Source organism: Bos javanicus, chromosome 7, assembly GCF_032452875.1.
Source record: "Bos javanicus breed banteng chromosome 7, ARS-OSU_banteng_1.0, whole genome shotgun sequence".
Lineage (NCBI taxonomy): Eukaryota > Metazoa > Chordata > Mammalia > Artiodactyla > Bovidae > Bos > Bos javanicus.
In genome coordinates this window covers 13159852-13175933 of record NC_083874.1, presented here as the reverse complement: position 1 = coordinate 13175933, position 16082 = coordinate 13159852, and the positions used below count along the sequence as shown (strand labels likewise).

The following is a 16082-nucleotide window of genomic DNA, read 5'->3' as shown; positions in this document are numbered from 1 at the left end:
AAGAGAGAGCCAAATAGTAAAAGTTTTAGGTTTTGTGGGCCATATGGTCTTTGACATGAGTATTGTCAACTCAGATGTAGAAAGGAACCTGCCAAGGACAGTAAATAAATGAATGACTGTGTTCCAATAAACCTTTATTTACTATTACTAAAATAAATAAAATGAGGCTTCCTGGGTAGCTCAACAGGTAAAGAATCCACCTGCAATGCAGAAGACCCTGGTTCAATCCCTGGGTTGAGAAGATCCCCTGGAAAAGGGAACGGCTACCCACTCCACTATTCTGGCCTGGAGAATTCCATGTACTATATTAGTCCACAGGGTCACAAAGAGTCGGACACCACTGAGCAACATTCACTTTCACTTTCAAACAGCAGGCAGAATTTTGTCCACAGACTGTATTTTCCCAAACTGTATTCTAGAGTACAGTCTTTTAAAAAATATTTGTTCATTTATTTGGCTGTGCTGGGTCTTTGTTGGGGCATGTGGGATCTTTGGTCTTCGTTGTGGCATGCAGGATCTTTTGTTCTTTAGTGTGGCTTATGAACTCTTACATGCAGCATGCGGGATCTAGTTCCCTGACCAGGAATCCAACCTGGGCCCCCTGTAGTGAGAGCATGGAGTGTTAGCTACTGGACCATGATGGAGGTCCCTAGAATGCAGTCCTAATTTTATACTGAAATGATTTGCTTGGAGGCATCTTAAGGGAGAAAACAACATTCCATGATTGTTCTTCCAAGTAAGTACCCCTACTTGACAAACAATAGATGGACTATAAAAACTTAGGACATGGGGCAGTGTGGAGGGAAATTTTGAGGAAATGTAAAATGAGAAAAGGAGAGAGGAGGAAGCAGGAAAAAAGACCTGTAACTGATTTGGTTTCAAAACAGACACACAGGGATTCCCTGGTAGTCCAGTGTTTAAGAATCCACTTGGCAATACTGGGGACACGGGTTCGATCCCTGCTCTGGGAAGATCCCACATGCCTCGGAGCAACTAAGACCGTGTGCCGCAACTACTAAAGCCCGAGCACCCTAGAGCCTGTGCCCCGCAACAAGAGACACCACTCAGTAAGAAGCCTGCACACCACAGTGAAGGGTAGCCACAGCTCGACACAACTAGACAAAGCCCTCGAGCAGCAATGAGATCCCAGTTCAGTTTATTTCAGTCGCTCAGTCATGTCCGACTCTTCGCGACCCCATGAATCGCAGCACACCAGGCCTCCCTGTCCATCACCAACTCCCGGAGTTCACACAGACCTATGCCCATCGAGTCAGTGATGCCATCCAGCCATCTCACCCTCTGTCGTCCCCTTCTCCTCCTGCCCCCAAACCCTCCCAGCATCAGAGTCTTTTCCAATGAGTCAACTCTTCGCATGAGGTGGCCAAAGTACTGGAGTTTCAGCTTTAGCATCATTCCTTCCAAAGAAATCCCAGGGCTGATCTCCTTCAGAATGGACTGGTTGGATCTCCTTGCAGTCCAAGGGACTCTCAAGAGTCTTCTCCAACACCACAGTTCAAAAGCATCAATTCTTTGGCTCTCAGCCTTCTTCACAGTCCAACTCTCACATCCATACATGACCACTGGAAAAACCATAGCCTTGACTAGACGGACATTTGTTGGCAAACTAATGTCTCTGCTTTTCAATGTGCTGTCGAGGTTGGTCATAACTTTTCTTCCAAGGAGTAAGCATCTTTTAATTTCATGGCTGCAGTCACCATCTGCAGTGATTTTGGAGCCCCCAAAAATAAAGTCTGACACTGTTTCCACTGTGGCCATAGCAAACACCCTCTTCCAACAACACAAGAGAAGACTCTACACATGGACATCACCAGATGGTCAACACTGAAATCAGATTGATTATATTCTTTGCAGCCAAAGATGGGGAGCTGACTGTGGCTCAGATCATGAACTCCTTATTGCCAAATTCAGACTTAAATTGAAGAAAGTAGGGAAAACCACTAGACCATTCAGGTATGACCTAAATCAAATCCCTTATGATTATACAGTGGAAGTGAGAAATAGATTTAAAGGACTTGATCTGATAGAGTGCCTGATGAACTATGGAATGAGGTTCATGACATTGTATAGGAAACAGGGATCAAGACCATCCCCATGGAAAAGAAATGCCAAAAAGCAAAATGGCTGTCTGAGGAGGCCTTACAAATAGCTGTGAAAAGAAAAGAAGTGAAAAGCAAAGGAGAACAGGAAAGATATAAGCATCTGAATGCAGAGTTCCAAAGAATAGCAAGAAGAGATAAGAAAGCCTTCCTCAGCGATCAGTGCAAAGAAATAGAGGATAACAACAGAATGGGAAAGACTAGAGATCTCTTCAAGAAAATTAGAGATACCAAGGGAACATTTCATGCAAAGATGGGCTCAATAAAGGACAGAAATGGTATGGACCTAACAGAAGCAGTAGATATTAATAAGAGGTGGCAGGAATACACAGAAGAACTGTACAAATGAGGTCCCAATGCAGCCATAAATACATAAATCTTAAAAAAAGGAAAAGGCCCCATAGACACAAAATTAAGGAAGTTTCTCTGAAGTTTTGTTTTCTTGTCTCCATCTTTCCATCAGCTCCACTGACAGCATGAAACCTGGAAACCTCTCCAATACCTCAGAATTCCTCCCTCTGGGACTGTCAGGGGATCCAGAATTGCAGCCCCTCCTTTTCTGCCTGTTCCTGTCCATGTACTTGGTCACTGTGCTGGGTAACCTGCTCATCATCCTGGCCATCATCTGTGACCCCACCTCCACACCCCTATGTACTTCTTCCTCTCCAACCTGTCCTTTGTAGACATCTGCTTCATCTCCACAACCATACCTAAGATGCTGGTGAACATCCAGACCCAGAGCAAATCCATCAGTTACACAGTTACAAATCTGCTTGGTCCAGACATTTGCTGGACTGGAAAATGGAGTGCTGGTGATGATGGCCTATGATCGATTTGTGACCATCTGTCACCCGCTGAGGTACAAGGCCATCATGAATCCCAAGCTCTGTGGGCTGCTGGCTCTGGTCTCTTTCTCTATTAGTGTTCTCAACACCCTGCTCCACACTCTGATGGCCCTGTGGCTATCATTTTGCACAGACCTGAAAATTCACTTTTTCTGTGAACAGGCTCATATTCTCAAACTCACCTGTTCGACATCCTTGTCAATAACATCCTTGTGTATTTAGTGGGATCAGCCTGTTGGGTATTATTCCTCTCTCTGGGATAATTGTCTCTAATTGTCTCTTATATTCGAATTGTCTCTTCTGTCCTGAAAATCCCATCAACTGGTGGAAAGTATAGGCATTTTTCTGTGAGTCATGATTAATAGTTGTTTCCTTGTTTTACGAGACAGGCTTTGGAGTGTACCTTAGTTCTGTACACTAGAACTTAGGGCTTCCCTGGTGGCTCAGAGGTTAAAGTGTCTGCCTCCAATGCAGGAGACCCAGGATTGATCCCTGGGTTCAATCCCTGGGTTGGGAAGTGCCCTTGGAGAAGGAAATGGCAACCTACTCCAGTATTCTTGCCTGGAAAATCCCATGGTCGGAGGAGCCTGGTAGGCTACAGTCAATCGGGTCGCAAAGAGTCAGACACAACTGAGCAACTTCACTTTCACTTTCTTTAGTTCTGTAGCCACTCATTCCTCCAGAAAGAGTGCAATAGTATCTGTGGTGTACACTATGATCACTCCTATGATGAACCCCTTTGTCTGTAGCCTGAAGAACAAGGACATGATGGGGGCTTTGAAGAAATTCATCTCTAGAATATCATGTTTCCATTGATGTTCAGTTGCTTTGTACTTATATTCCTAGAATATAGAGCTTCCCTGGTGGTTCAGATGGTAAAGAATCTGCCTGCAGTGAAGGAGACCCAGGTTCAATCCCTGGGTCAGGAAGATTCCCCAGAGAAGAAAATGGCAACCCACTTCAGTATTCTTGCCTGGAGAATCCCATGGACAGAGGAGCCAGGTGGACTACAATCCATGGGGCTGCAAAGACTTCAGGGCTGCAAAGAGGTGGACACACGACTGACTGACTTTAACTTCCTAGAATATAAAAGAGAGATAAATAATGAACAGTCCAGAAAGTCTGACCAACTTCTTGAAATACTTAATACCAGAGATCAAATGGATAAGGATGAGAATTTTTTTTAATTAAAAAACTAGGGTTTCTCTTTTTAAAATTTTATTTGACTTTATTTTTAAATATTTATTTATTTGGCTGCTCCAGGTCTTAGTTGCAGCATGTGGGATCTAGTTCCTTGACCAGGGATAGAACCCAGGTCCCCTGCATTGGGAGTGCAGAGTCTTAGCCACTGGACCAGGAAAGTTCTCATTTTTATATTTTTTGGGGGTAAGAATTTTGGAATCAGACCACCTGAATTTGAATCCTACTTCTACTAAACAATAGCTCTGTGACCTTTGACAGTTTACTTGAACTTTCTAAGCTCAGCTTCCTCATCTGCAAAATTGGCATAATGATATTATAATATTTACAATTTTGGAAGATTTTAATTACTTCAGCTCTGTCAGTGAGAATGCCCACTTTCATCAATAATAAGGTAAAAGTCTTGACTCCAACAGGTCAAATGATAAAAACAATTATCATCTTTTCTAACAGTGACTTCAAAGGTCAGGTAGGTCTAGGCACAAAAGCACAGGACTCCATTTCATTCTTTTTGCCTTCCTCTTAAGGCATCCCCTGATGGTCACCAATGGCTATAGCTGGGCAGAGACATTTCAGACACAACATGTGTGCATGCTCAGTTGCTTGGTCGTGTCCATCTTTGTGACCCTGTGGACTGTAGCCCACCAGGCTCCTCTGCCCATGGGATTTCCCAGGCAAGAATACTGGAGTGGGTTGTCATTCCCTTCTCCAGGGGATCAAACTCAGGGATCAAACCCACATCTCCTGCATCCATTGTATCTCCTGCATTGCAGGCAGATTCTTTACTACTGAGCCATCAGGTAAGCCCTTTCAGATACAGTCAGTTCAGTTCAGTTGCTCAGTCTTGTCCACCTCTGTAATACCATGAACTGCAGCACGCCAGGCCTCCCTGTCCATCACCAACTCCCAGAGTTCACCCAAACCCATGTCCATCGAGTCAATGATGCCATCCAACCATCTATCCTCTGTCGTCCCCTTCTCATCCCACCTTCAAACTTTCCCAGAATCAGGATCTTTTCCAATGAGTTAGTTCTTCACATCAAATGGCCAAAGTACTGGTTTCATCTTCAACATCAGTTCTTCCAATGAATATTCAGGAATGATTTCCTTTAGGATTGACTGGTTTGATCTCCTTGCAATCCAAGAGACTACTCTCAAGAGTCTTCTCTAACACCACAGTTCAAAAGCATCAATTCTTCGGCGCTCAGTTTTCTTTATAGTCCAACTCTCACATCCATATATGACTACTAGAAAAAACATAGCTTTAACTAGACAGACCTTTGTTGGCAAAGTAATGTCTTTGCTTTTTAGTAAGCTGTCTAGGTTGGTCATAACTTTTCTTCCAAGGAGTAAGCGTCTTTTAATTTCTCGACTGCAGTCACCATCTGCAGTGATTTTGGACCCCCCCTAAAAAAAAAAATTAACTCTGTCACTGTTTCCACAGTTTCCCCATCTATTTGCCATGAAGTCATGGGATCGGATGCCATGATCTTAGTTTTCTGAATGTTGAGTTTTAAGCCTACCTTTTCATTCTCCTCTTTCACTTTCATCAAGAAGCTCTTTAGTTCTTTGCTTTCTGCCATAAGGGTGGTGTCTTCTGCATATCTGAGGTTATTGACATTTTTGCCGGCAGTCTTGATTCCAACTTGTGCTTCATCCAGTCTGGTGTTTCTCATGATGTACTCTGCATATAAGTTAAATAAGCAGGGTGACAATATACAGTCTTGACACATTCCTTTCCCAATTTGGAACCAGTCTATTGTTCCATGTCCAGTTCTAACTGTTGCTTCTTGACCTGCATACAGATTTAATATTGTCAGACACAATAACTAGAAATAAAACTCTCCCTCTCCTTTGCTCTTTTTGCAATGCAGAAAGAATCTTGCCCAGGAGATGCCCCAAAGACATTGTTTTTATTAGCCTGAATTGGTTCATGTTCTGCATTAGTTTCCTATTGTCACTGTAATGGACTTCCCTGGTGGCTTAGTTGATAAAGAATCTGCCTACAATGCAGAAGATCTGGGTTCAGTCCCTAGGCTGGGAAGATCCCCTGGAGAAGGAAAAGGCAACCTACTCCAGGATTCTTGCCTGAAGAATTCTGTGGACAGAGGAGCCTGATGGGCTCCAGTTCATGGGGTTGCAAAGAGTCAGACATAACTGAGCAACTTTCACTTACTCACTGTCATTGTAACACATATCACAAGCTTAGTATCTTAAAACAACACAAATGTTTTCTTTTGCAGTCTTGGAAGTCAAAAGCCTGAAATCAGCTACACTGGGCAAAAGTCAAAGTGTTGGGCTCCTTCTGAAAGTTCTGAGAAAAGAATGAAAGGCCGAATTTGCAGGAAGTTTTTGTTGTTTTTGTTTTTTGCCATTCATCACGGCTTGTAGGATCTTAGTTCCTTGACCAGGAATTGAACCCCGGTTAGGGCTGTGAGAATGCCAGGAATTCCCTAATCACTGGAATGCCCGGGAATTTCTCAGAGTTATTATTTAATACATAAAGAATTTCTCTTCAGGGTGATGAAAATGATCAGGAAATGGATAATGTTAGTGGTCACACAACATTGTGGATGTTCTTAATGCCATGGAATTGTACACTTTAAATGGCTGAAATAATATTTTTTTCTCTTTTAAAAGGAGAACCACTTTATTTTGAGTAGTAAACAAAATTCCATTTATAACATTATTCCATCAGTTTCTTCACAGTTAGTCCAAAGAACAAAGCCCCTGACTTAATTAGAATTTACATTTAACCTTAAATATTTTAAAATCCATTCAGGTCAACTTTGGAATTTTAATCTTGCCTGATACTATGAGAGGGCAAAACTTGATTAACAGTCAAATTCCTACTTTTTTTCTGTTAGCCACTTTTGAGATGATAAATTTTATATCTATTCAAAGTGATTAAAATTTTGGAAGGTAATATGCAAAGATATTTTTATGACCTTAGAGAAGTTAAATATTTGAAAGAATAGCACAATCCAAAAGGGAAAGACTGAGAAATTCAAGCACTTTAAAAATAAGCTACTAAAACAAATGATTCAAAAAATGAAAATTTAGAATTGTTCTTTCAGTATAGTGAAGAAAAAAGCAGGGCAAGTAAACTTCCAGTGAAATATCTCCACATGTGACATTGCTCACCACATCAATATCAACGTGCTTTTATTAGTCAGTACAGAAATAAACAACTTTTAATATAGTCCAGCTCTCTTAAAAACCAATCCTTCTCCCCTTATCCTCTGCAACCACCATTCTACTTTCTGTCTTTACAAAGTTGCCTATTCTAGATACCTCATAACTTAAATCATATAATATTTGTCCTTTTCGGCTTGGTTTATTTCACATAGCATAAAGCTTTTAAGGTTGTAATGTGTAATGCTGTGATGTGTCAGAATTTCATTCCTTCTTATATGGCTGAAATGAATGAATGAATGAATTTCACATCTACAATTATAAACCATAACCAATTATAACCTGATATTATTGATTACATGGATATGTCATTGGTTGTATCTAAAAAAAGAATACTGTTGTCCAATTAGAGAAAAACGGTGTGTCCACATTTGCACTGGGTGTGAAATACATATGAGCAGAAAAAGGTGGAACAGTGACTGGTGAATACCTGGCCTCATAGCATCAGGGACTCCACCACCCTAAATTCTTCCATATCTTCTTGGTCTCTAAGGATTTGCACTGGCCTGGCATCAGCATGATGATGAAATTGTTTGACTAATGAGGAGCTTTGGGTATTGGTCCTCCAAAGGTACAGAGACTAAAAATTGTCGGTGACAGCCTCACTCAACAGCACTTCCTCGATACTATCAGCACACATGTGCCTCCTCCTGGAAGTGACCCTCCTCCCCCTCTGCTCAGGAGCCTAGTGCTTCTCTCAGTCTGTCTCCTCTTATTAAAACTTCAGCTTTCATTACTCAACATCTAGGAGACGCATCATTGCGTCTCGACAAGAGTCTGTCATTACCTAGTAAAGTCATTCAGGTAAACCTTCATTCCTGTTTGGCAATCAAGAGAGGTGTTTTACCACAAGTTTAACCAGGGGAAATTGTGAGAAGAGGACATGCATAAAATTATTAGAACCAAGGCATCCATTTGCCTCTTGCCTGTCTTCTCTTTTCTCGACATGTTCCTTTGTATCTTTCCTGTAATCTTCAAACAGCTCTTATTCTGCCAGTCTCCTACTGTCTCTCCATTCTCAAAGACTATTTGCCTTGTCAGCAGGAATGTGCTTGTTTACAAACATGGTGATTGTTTTCCATGTTTTCCACTTTGCTGGCATTTAACTTCCTTTCTGTAGCGATTCAGGGAAGAGGCTTGGGCAGTTTGACCGTATCTTGTACTTCTGGGTTTTTGACACAGCTTTGTATTATCTCTGTTGCCAGGCTGTGAGGTCTCTGGGGAAGGAGGTGATGATTCAGATAGACTCATCAGCCCTGATTACCTGCTTCTCCTAATAAAGTTACCAAATGTTATTATAAAAATAATCAGAACAACATAGTGTGATTTTATCTTTTAAGATAATTTACAATTTATTTATTTATTTTTGGCTGTGCTGAGTCTTCGTTGCTGAGAGGGCTTTTCTCTAGTTGCTGAGCACGGGGGCTATTCTCTAGTTGCAGTGTGCAGGCTTCTCACTGCAGTGACTTCTCTTGTTGCAGAGCACAGGCGCTAGGGCACATGGGCTTCAGTAGTTGTAGTGTGTGGGCTCAGCCATTGCGGCTCCCACGGTCTAGAGCACAAGCTCAATAGTTGTAGTGCATGGGCTTAGTTGCCTCGGGGCATCTGGGATCTTCCTGGATCAGGGATCGAACCATGTTTCTTAAATTGGCAAATGGATTCTTTACCACTGAGTCACCAGGGAAGCCGGATAGTGTAATTTTTAAAACGGCTATTCTTCAACTCTTTCCATAATTAACAAATGTTGACACACTGCTTTTAGTAATTTCAGGTCTTTATTCAAAATAACGAAATAATGTGTGTTCCTCTATTCCATTACATCCTTTCTCAAATTGGGGTTTGCCTCTGGTGATACACCTGCTGCTGGACTAGGGGCCACGTCTTTCCCATCAGATTTATCAACAATATGGAACCAAGAAACCAAACCGATGTTTCAGAATTCCTTCTCATGAGCCTGACAGAAGACCCAGAACTGAAGATCACCTTCTTCAAACTGTTCCTGTCCATGTACCTGGTTACTGTCCTGGGAAACCTGCTCATCATCCTGGCTGTCATCTCTGACTCCCACCTCCACACCCCCATGTACTACTTCCTCTCCCATCTGTCCTTTACAGACATCTGTTTAAGCACAACCATGATCCCAAAGATCCTAGTGAACATCCAAGCACAGAATCAGAGCATCACTTACACAGGCTGCATCACCCAGATCTGCTTTGTTCTGACTTTTGTTTGTTGGGAAAATTTTCTCCTTTTAGTAATGGCCTATGACCGCTATGTGGCTATTTGTCACCCACTGAGATACACAGTCATCATGAACCCTCGCCTCTGTCTTCAGCTGATTCTACTCTCCTTGTTCATCAGCATTGCGGACGCTCTGCTCCACAGTCTGATGGTGTTGCGACTGTCCTTCTGCACAGACCTGGAAATCCCCCTCTTCTTCTGTGAAGTTGTTCAGGTCATCAAACTTGCATGTTCTGACACTCTCATCAATAACACCCTGATATATTTTGTGGCTAGCTTATTTGCTGGTGTTCCTCTTTTTGGAATCATTTTCTCTTATATTCAAATTGTTTCCTCCATTTTGAAAATGTCATCATCAGGCAGAAAGTATAAAGCTTTTTCTACCTGTGGGTCTCACCTCTCAGTTGTTACCTTGTTCTATGGGACAGCTTTTGGGGTGTATATTAGTTCTGCAGTTACTGATTCTTCCAGGAAGACTGCAGTGGCTTCGTTGATGTACACCATGGTTTTTCTGTGATGTGTCATTGGGTATGGGATGAGTTCACTACAATGAATCAAAGTAAAAGGAATGCTAATGAGATAGAAAGCCTGCCTTTTTCACCACCAGGTTCTTAAATAAATAGATAATATGATAAGCTAAGTGCATTTTAACTTAGGGTTAATACTTGACTTTATTTTATTTTTTTGGCACTGATTTTTTAAAATTTATTTTGTATTGCAGTATAGTCGATTAACAATGTTATGAGAGCTTACAGCAAAGGGACTCAGCCATACATATACATGTATCCATTCAACCCCATACTTCCTTCCCATCCAGGCTGCCACTTAATGTTAAGGAGAGTTCCATGTGCTATACAGTAGGTCCTTGTTGGTTACCCATTTTAAATATAGCAGAGTGTACCTGTCCATCCCAAACTCCATAACTATCCCTTTTCCCCATCCTTTCCCCAGCAACCGTAAGTTTGTTCTCTAATTGTAGCACTGTGGTTTTTGACAAATGATTTCTATTCTCTAAGATAAATTTCTCCAGTTAGGGTACATGGAAGCTGAATCTGAGGCAGATATTTTTGGTATGGTCATTTCATGGGAAATGTTCTCAGCACAAAGAAAGTGGGGGGAAATATTAACTTATCTTTATTATAGAAAGTGGGAAAGGACTTAAATCTGTGGTCATGCAGAGATGTATCCTGCCTGATTCTATGGACCGCACCATATGAATTGAACCTTAGATGTAAGCCTACTGTGAGGCATAGTGGCTGATCTTTTATACCCCAGTTCAGGAGTTCCTGAGACTGTACTGGTATATTGGACATGTGTGATCCAATATTTACATCCAGAATATTCAGCTTCATCAGTTGTAAAAAATTGCTATGGTTAGATTATCTCAGTAGTTTGAAATGACAGTGAGGTTTTGAACTTGATTTGTGGGGAAGCCTTTCTTTAAATAAGGGAAAGAAATACTGACTCTAACATGCCCAAACTATAAAGATAGCTATCTCTCATGACAAAGATTTTACAGGCAGAAAATGTACAGGAGCAGAAAAGTAGAGATTCATTCATTCCTCCATGAAGTGGCTTCATGCTAGGGTTGATTCCCCTCATGGGCCCAGATGCCTGCATCAGATGCAGGTATCATATCTAGACATGGTTCCAAGAGGAAAAAACCCGACTGTCCTTCCGGAGTCTGTTGTTGACCGAGGCTTTATTTATAATATATACTTACATGGCATCATCCACAAGATTGTGCGTGCGTGCTAAGTTGCTTCAGTCGTGTCCGACTCTTGGTGACCCTATGGACTGTAGCCACCGAGCTCCTCTGTCCATGGGATTCTCCAGGGAAGGATACTGGAGTGGATTTCCATGCCCTCTTCCAGGGCATCTTCCCAACCAGGGATCAAATTCAAATCTTCTGTTCTCCTGCATTGCAGGCAGATTCTTTGCTGCTGAGCCACTGGGGAAACCCCCACAAGATATTACCTTCTATCTTATCACTGAGACTATGATCATAAGTCACGTCCTTAACTAATTCCTGATATGGGGAAAGTAATTCCATTGTATGTATATAATACATTTTGTTTATCTATTCATCCTTTGATGGACACTTGGATGGACACTGCTCCTACCCCTTGGTTATTGTAAATCATGCTACTATGAATAAAGGTATGTAAATATATCAGATGTTTTATTAAATTTGTTTTTAGAATTGTTATTATTATCATTATTTTGGGCTGCACTGCTTGGCTTGTAGGATCTTTGTTCCCTGACCAGGGATCAAATCCAGGCCCCCACAGTCAAAGCTCAGAGTCCTAACCACTGGGCCATCAGGGAATTCCCTAGAATTGTTATTTTTTAACTACACACTTTCCTGTCTCTCTTTGAAAATGCTATCTATACTCACGATTTAATCTTGCAAAAATTTAGTTTTAAAATGATCATACAGCAAAATGCCCTTCTTGTGTGCGGCTCTCTGTATTTTAAGACATACATTGATTCTTACCACCACCACCACAGTCAATATACAGAGCAGTTACATCATCTGCCAACAGACTGCCCTGGACCAGACTAGGCACTTGGTCCTCCGTGTTTGTGAACCTCTCTGAGCCACTGATCTGCTTTTTAGCCTTACCTTTTCTGTGCTTTTCATGATATCATATAAATGAAATCATACATCACCTCAACCTGTGCATGAATACTTTGAGTTGTTCTACTCAAAATTGCCCAAGACAAAATCAACTCACATGTACTTCCGTGGATATGCATAAGTAAACTGCGGTTAAATCATCATAATAGAAACACACCAGTAAAGAAGAATGAATAACTGAGATAGGCAGCAACTTGAATGATTCTCAGTAGCATTATGCTGAGTGAAAGAAGCCCCATGCAAAAATCAAACCTTTATTTAAAAAATCTTATCCTGGAGCAAATTGATGATCTGATTCTTGGTTTGGAAGGTTAAACATTTTAGGATCATATTCTTCCTGGTGTTTAAAATTTGAATTGTAGATTCATTTTACTTGCTAGGTTTTTTCCTCCCTCTCCTTCCATTTTTGTATTCATACATTATCACCTAACAGATTCACAGTTGCCCTTGGCAATTACCAGTCCTCTAGCCTTGAATTCAGACTGATAACTAATCCCTGATACTCAGTGATTTTGAGAACATCACCAAATTCAGCTACCAAACCACTGACTAACTTGATTCAGTTCTGCCCTGGGGGCTTCTTTTGAAACTTTCTGCTGTTCTAAGTCCAAAGTTGTAGTCCTAGAAAGAGTCCCCAACTCTTGTGTTCACTCCCATTTCTCAGTAACAAACCTCCACAAATGCCTTTGGTTTTTTAAATTCGATATTTCTAAGTCTTTTGTATTTTCTATTATTTTATGTGTTCAAAGCAAATGAGATTAAGATAGTAAGGGATGATAGTACAAGGCTCTCCTGTCTCATGTCGGTTCTAAAATATCAAGAAACTTGTATGTTCACAAGTTCATACAATAGCAGTGAACAGTGAAAGGAGTTAATTGACAAATAGATGAAAATATTTTTTTAATTTTTTATTTTGTATTGGGGTGTAGCACATTAACAATATTGTGATAGTTTCGGGTGAACAGTGAAGAAACTCAGCCATACATATACATGCATCCATTCTCCCCCAAACTCCCCTCCTATCCAGGCTGCAGCATAACACTGAGCAGAGTTCCCTGAGCTATACAGTAGGTCCTTGTTGGTTATCCATTTTAAATATGGCATTAGACACATGCAACTCTTGAATTCCTTAAAGATGAAAATTATTTTAATTGATATTAATGTGGAGTACCATGCCAACCTGTTAGATAATGGATAAAATATAATTAAATGTACTGAGATTATGCTTGACCACTGTTGTCTTGGGATGACATTGTAACCCCTTACAGCTTTATGAAAAGTTAAGAGATGAACATGAGGCAGTACAGATGCAGAAAAGTCCACTTGGTCTCATGGGGTCAGAAAAGCAACCATCTTTAATTTCTCCCACGTAGAGTCTTGATCTTAAGGATTTGCACTTTCCTGGGATCACAGTGACAATGAATCGTCTGGTTAATGAGGAGCTTTGGAAATTGAAATCTCCAGGGTTCAAGACTGTGATCTGCCTGTGACTACCTCAATCAACTATACCTTTTCTGGGAAAGTAGTAGCACACCTGAGACTCTTCCCATAAATGATCCCTCCTGCCCAGGAGCTGGTGACTCACTCAGACCTTCTGTTCTTCCTAAGGACAGCTGTTCTGTATGGTACATCAGAGATGTCAAGCATCTTTCCACTGTGATACCAGCAAGGTGGCCTAAATTCCTTTAGTGAATATTTGGTGTTTTGGTACAGGTTCATATAGGGGAAGCTGTGAAAACAGTATATACATCAGATGATTAGAACCCAGTCTCTCTGCCTAACATGACATCTTTACCTTTTTTAAATTATATTTTACACCAATATTTGTAAGCATATTTAATTTACTAATATGAAACTCTCTATATGACCTTGTACTTCTTTCTGATTAGAAATCTTCCTGTTCAGATACAGGGTGACTTTTAAAGAATTGTCCAATATTTCTTTGTGCATCTGTCATTGTAGGGGAGGGGAGAAAACTTGATAAGCTTCATCTTATCTTTCCATTTTTGGTTCTTGACATATATATGTATTATTTCTTTTCCCTGGCCCTGAGGTCACTGGGGATCCAGACAAAATTTTCAGTGGCCTCCCTCATCTGTTTCTCTTTATAAAATTACTAATTTTTTTGATTTGGCTGCACCAGGTCTTAGTTATGGCATATGGGATCTAGTTCCCTGACCAGGGATCAAACCCAGGCTCTCTACATTGGGAACACAGTGTCTTAGCTACTGGACCATCAGGGAAGTCCCCTAATGTTTCAAATAATCAGAACAGTACAGATAGTTTATAAAAGAACCATGTCTTTATCCTTTCTAGCATTAACTGTTCATGCTCTGAAATATCAACTTTGGGTATTTTAAGGACAGAAAAACATGCATGCAGAAGGCATTACTTTTCCCCTCCCTTCATTAATCTCCTTCCCTTCCCAAGATGGTGTGGATCTCTTGTGATACTCCTGATGCTCATCTAGGGATCACAGGTTTCCATGTCTTTTTTAACCACATCTTTTTCATCAGATCATCAACAACATGGAATCCAGAAATCACACAGATGTTTCAGAATTCCTTCTCATGAGACTGACAGAGGACCCAGAACTGAAGACCATTTTCTTCAGCCTGTTCCTGTCCATGTACCTGGTCACTGTCCTGGGAAACCTGCTCATCATCCTGGCTGTCATCTCTGACTCCCACCTCCACACCCCCATGTACTTCTTCCTCTCCAATCTGTCCTTTACTGATATCTGTTTAAGCACAACCATGATCCCAAAGATTCTAGTGAACATCCAAGCACAGAATCAGAGCATCACTTACACAGGCTGTCTCACCCAGATCTGCTTTGCCCTGATTTTTGTTAGTTGTGAAAATTTTCTCCTTGGAGCAATGGCCTATGACCGCTATGTGGCCATTTGTCACCCCCTGAGATACACTGTCATCATGAACCCCCACCTCTGTGCTGTGCTGATTCTCATCTCATTATCTGTCAGCATCGTGGACGCCCTGCTCCACAGTCTGTTGGTGTTGCGACTGTCCTTCTGCACCGACTTGGAAATCTCTCTCTTCTTCTGTGAAGCTGTTCAGGTCATCAAGCTTGCCTGCTCTGACACCCTCATTAATAATATTGTCTTGTATTTTGCAGTTAGCATATTAGGTGGCATTCCTCTTTCTGGAATCCTTTTCTCTTATACTCAAATTGTTTCCTCTATTTTGAGAATGCCATCATCAAGCAGAAAGTATAAAGCTTTTTCTACCTGTGGGTCTCACCTCTCAGTTGTTTCCTTGTTCTATGGAACAGGTTTTGGACTGTATATTTGTTCTGCCATTTCTGAGTTCTCTGGGAAAACTGCAGTGACTTCATTGATGTACACTGTGGTCACTCCCATGATGAACCCCTTCATCTATAGCCTGAGAAACAGAGACATGAAAGGAGCTCTGAGGAAACTCATTGGTAGTGTAGCTTCTTTTCTGTGATGTGTCATTGAACTTGAGATAAGGCTACTAGAATAAGGCCAAATTAGAAGATTACTGATGAGCTAGAATGCCTGACTCTTTCATCACCAGGTTCTTAAATGAATATATAACATGATGGCTAAGTGCATTTTAACTTAAGATTTAAAACCAACTTATGTTTGTCTAGCTCTGTGATGTTTGACACAAAATTTCCGTTCTCTAAGATAAGGTTTTTGGTTAGGGCCAAGAGAAGCTGAGTCTGAGGCAGAGGTTTGTGTATAGTAATTTTGCTGGGGAATGTTCTCAGCATAAAGGATATCAGAGAAGGTGAAGGAAAGGATTTAAACAAGTTTGTGGTCATGCAAAGATAGAGTCTGCCTGATTCCCTGGATAACAC

The 16082-nt window shown here is 41.1% G+C and overlaps 2 protein-coding genes and 1 pseudogene across 2 annotated transcripts; all 3 read left to right on the top strand.

Moving 5' to 3' along the window:
• Positions 1 to 2522: 2522 nt before the first annotated feature.
• Positions 2523 to 3778, top strand: LOC133251886 (olfactory receptor 7G3-like; annotated as a pseudogene).
• Positions 3779 to 9263: 5485 nt separating this feature from the next.
• On the top strand, positions 9264 to 10115 carry LOC133251885 (olfactory receptor 7G1-like). The gene has a single exon (XM_061424633.1). The coding sequence runs from the start codon at positions 9264 to 9266 to the stop codon at positions 10113 to 10115; it is 852 nt and encodes a 283-aa protein (XP_061280617.1).
• A 4652-nt stretch (positions 10116 to 14767) lies between these two features.
• LOC133251967 (olfactory receptor 7G2-like) lies at positions 14768 to 15706 on the top strand. The gene has a single exon (XM_061424737.1). It carries the CDS (start codon positions 14768 to 14770, stop codon positions 15704 to 15706), a length of 939 nt encoding a protein of 312 aa, XP_061280721.1.
• Positions 15707 to 16082: the final 376 nt, after the last annotated feature.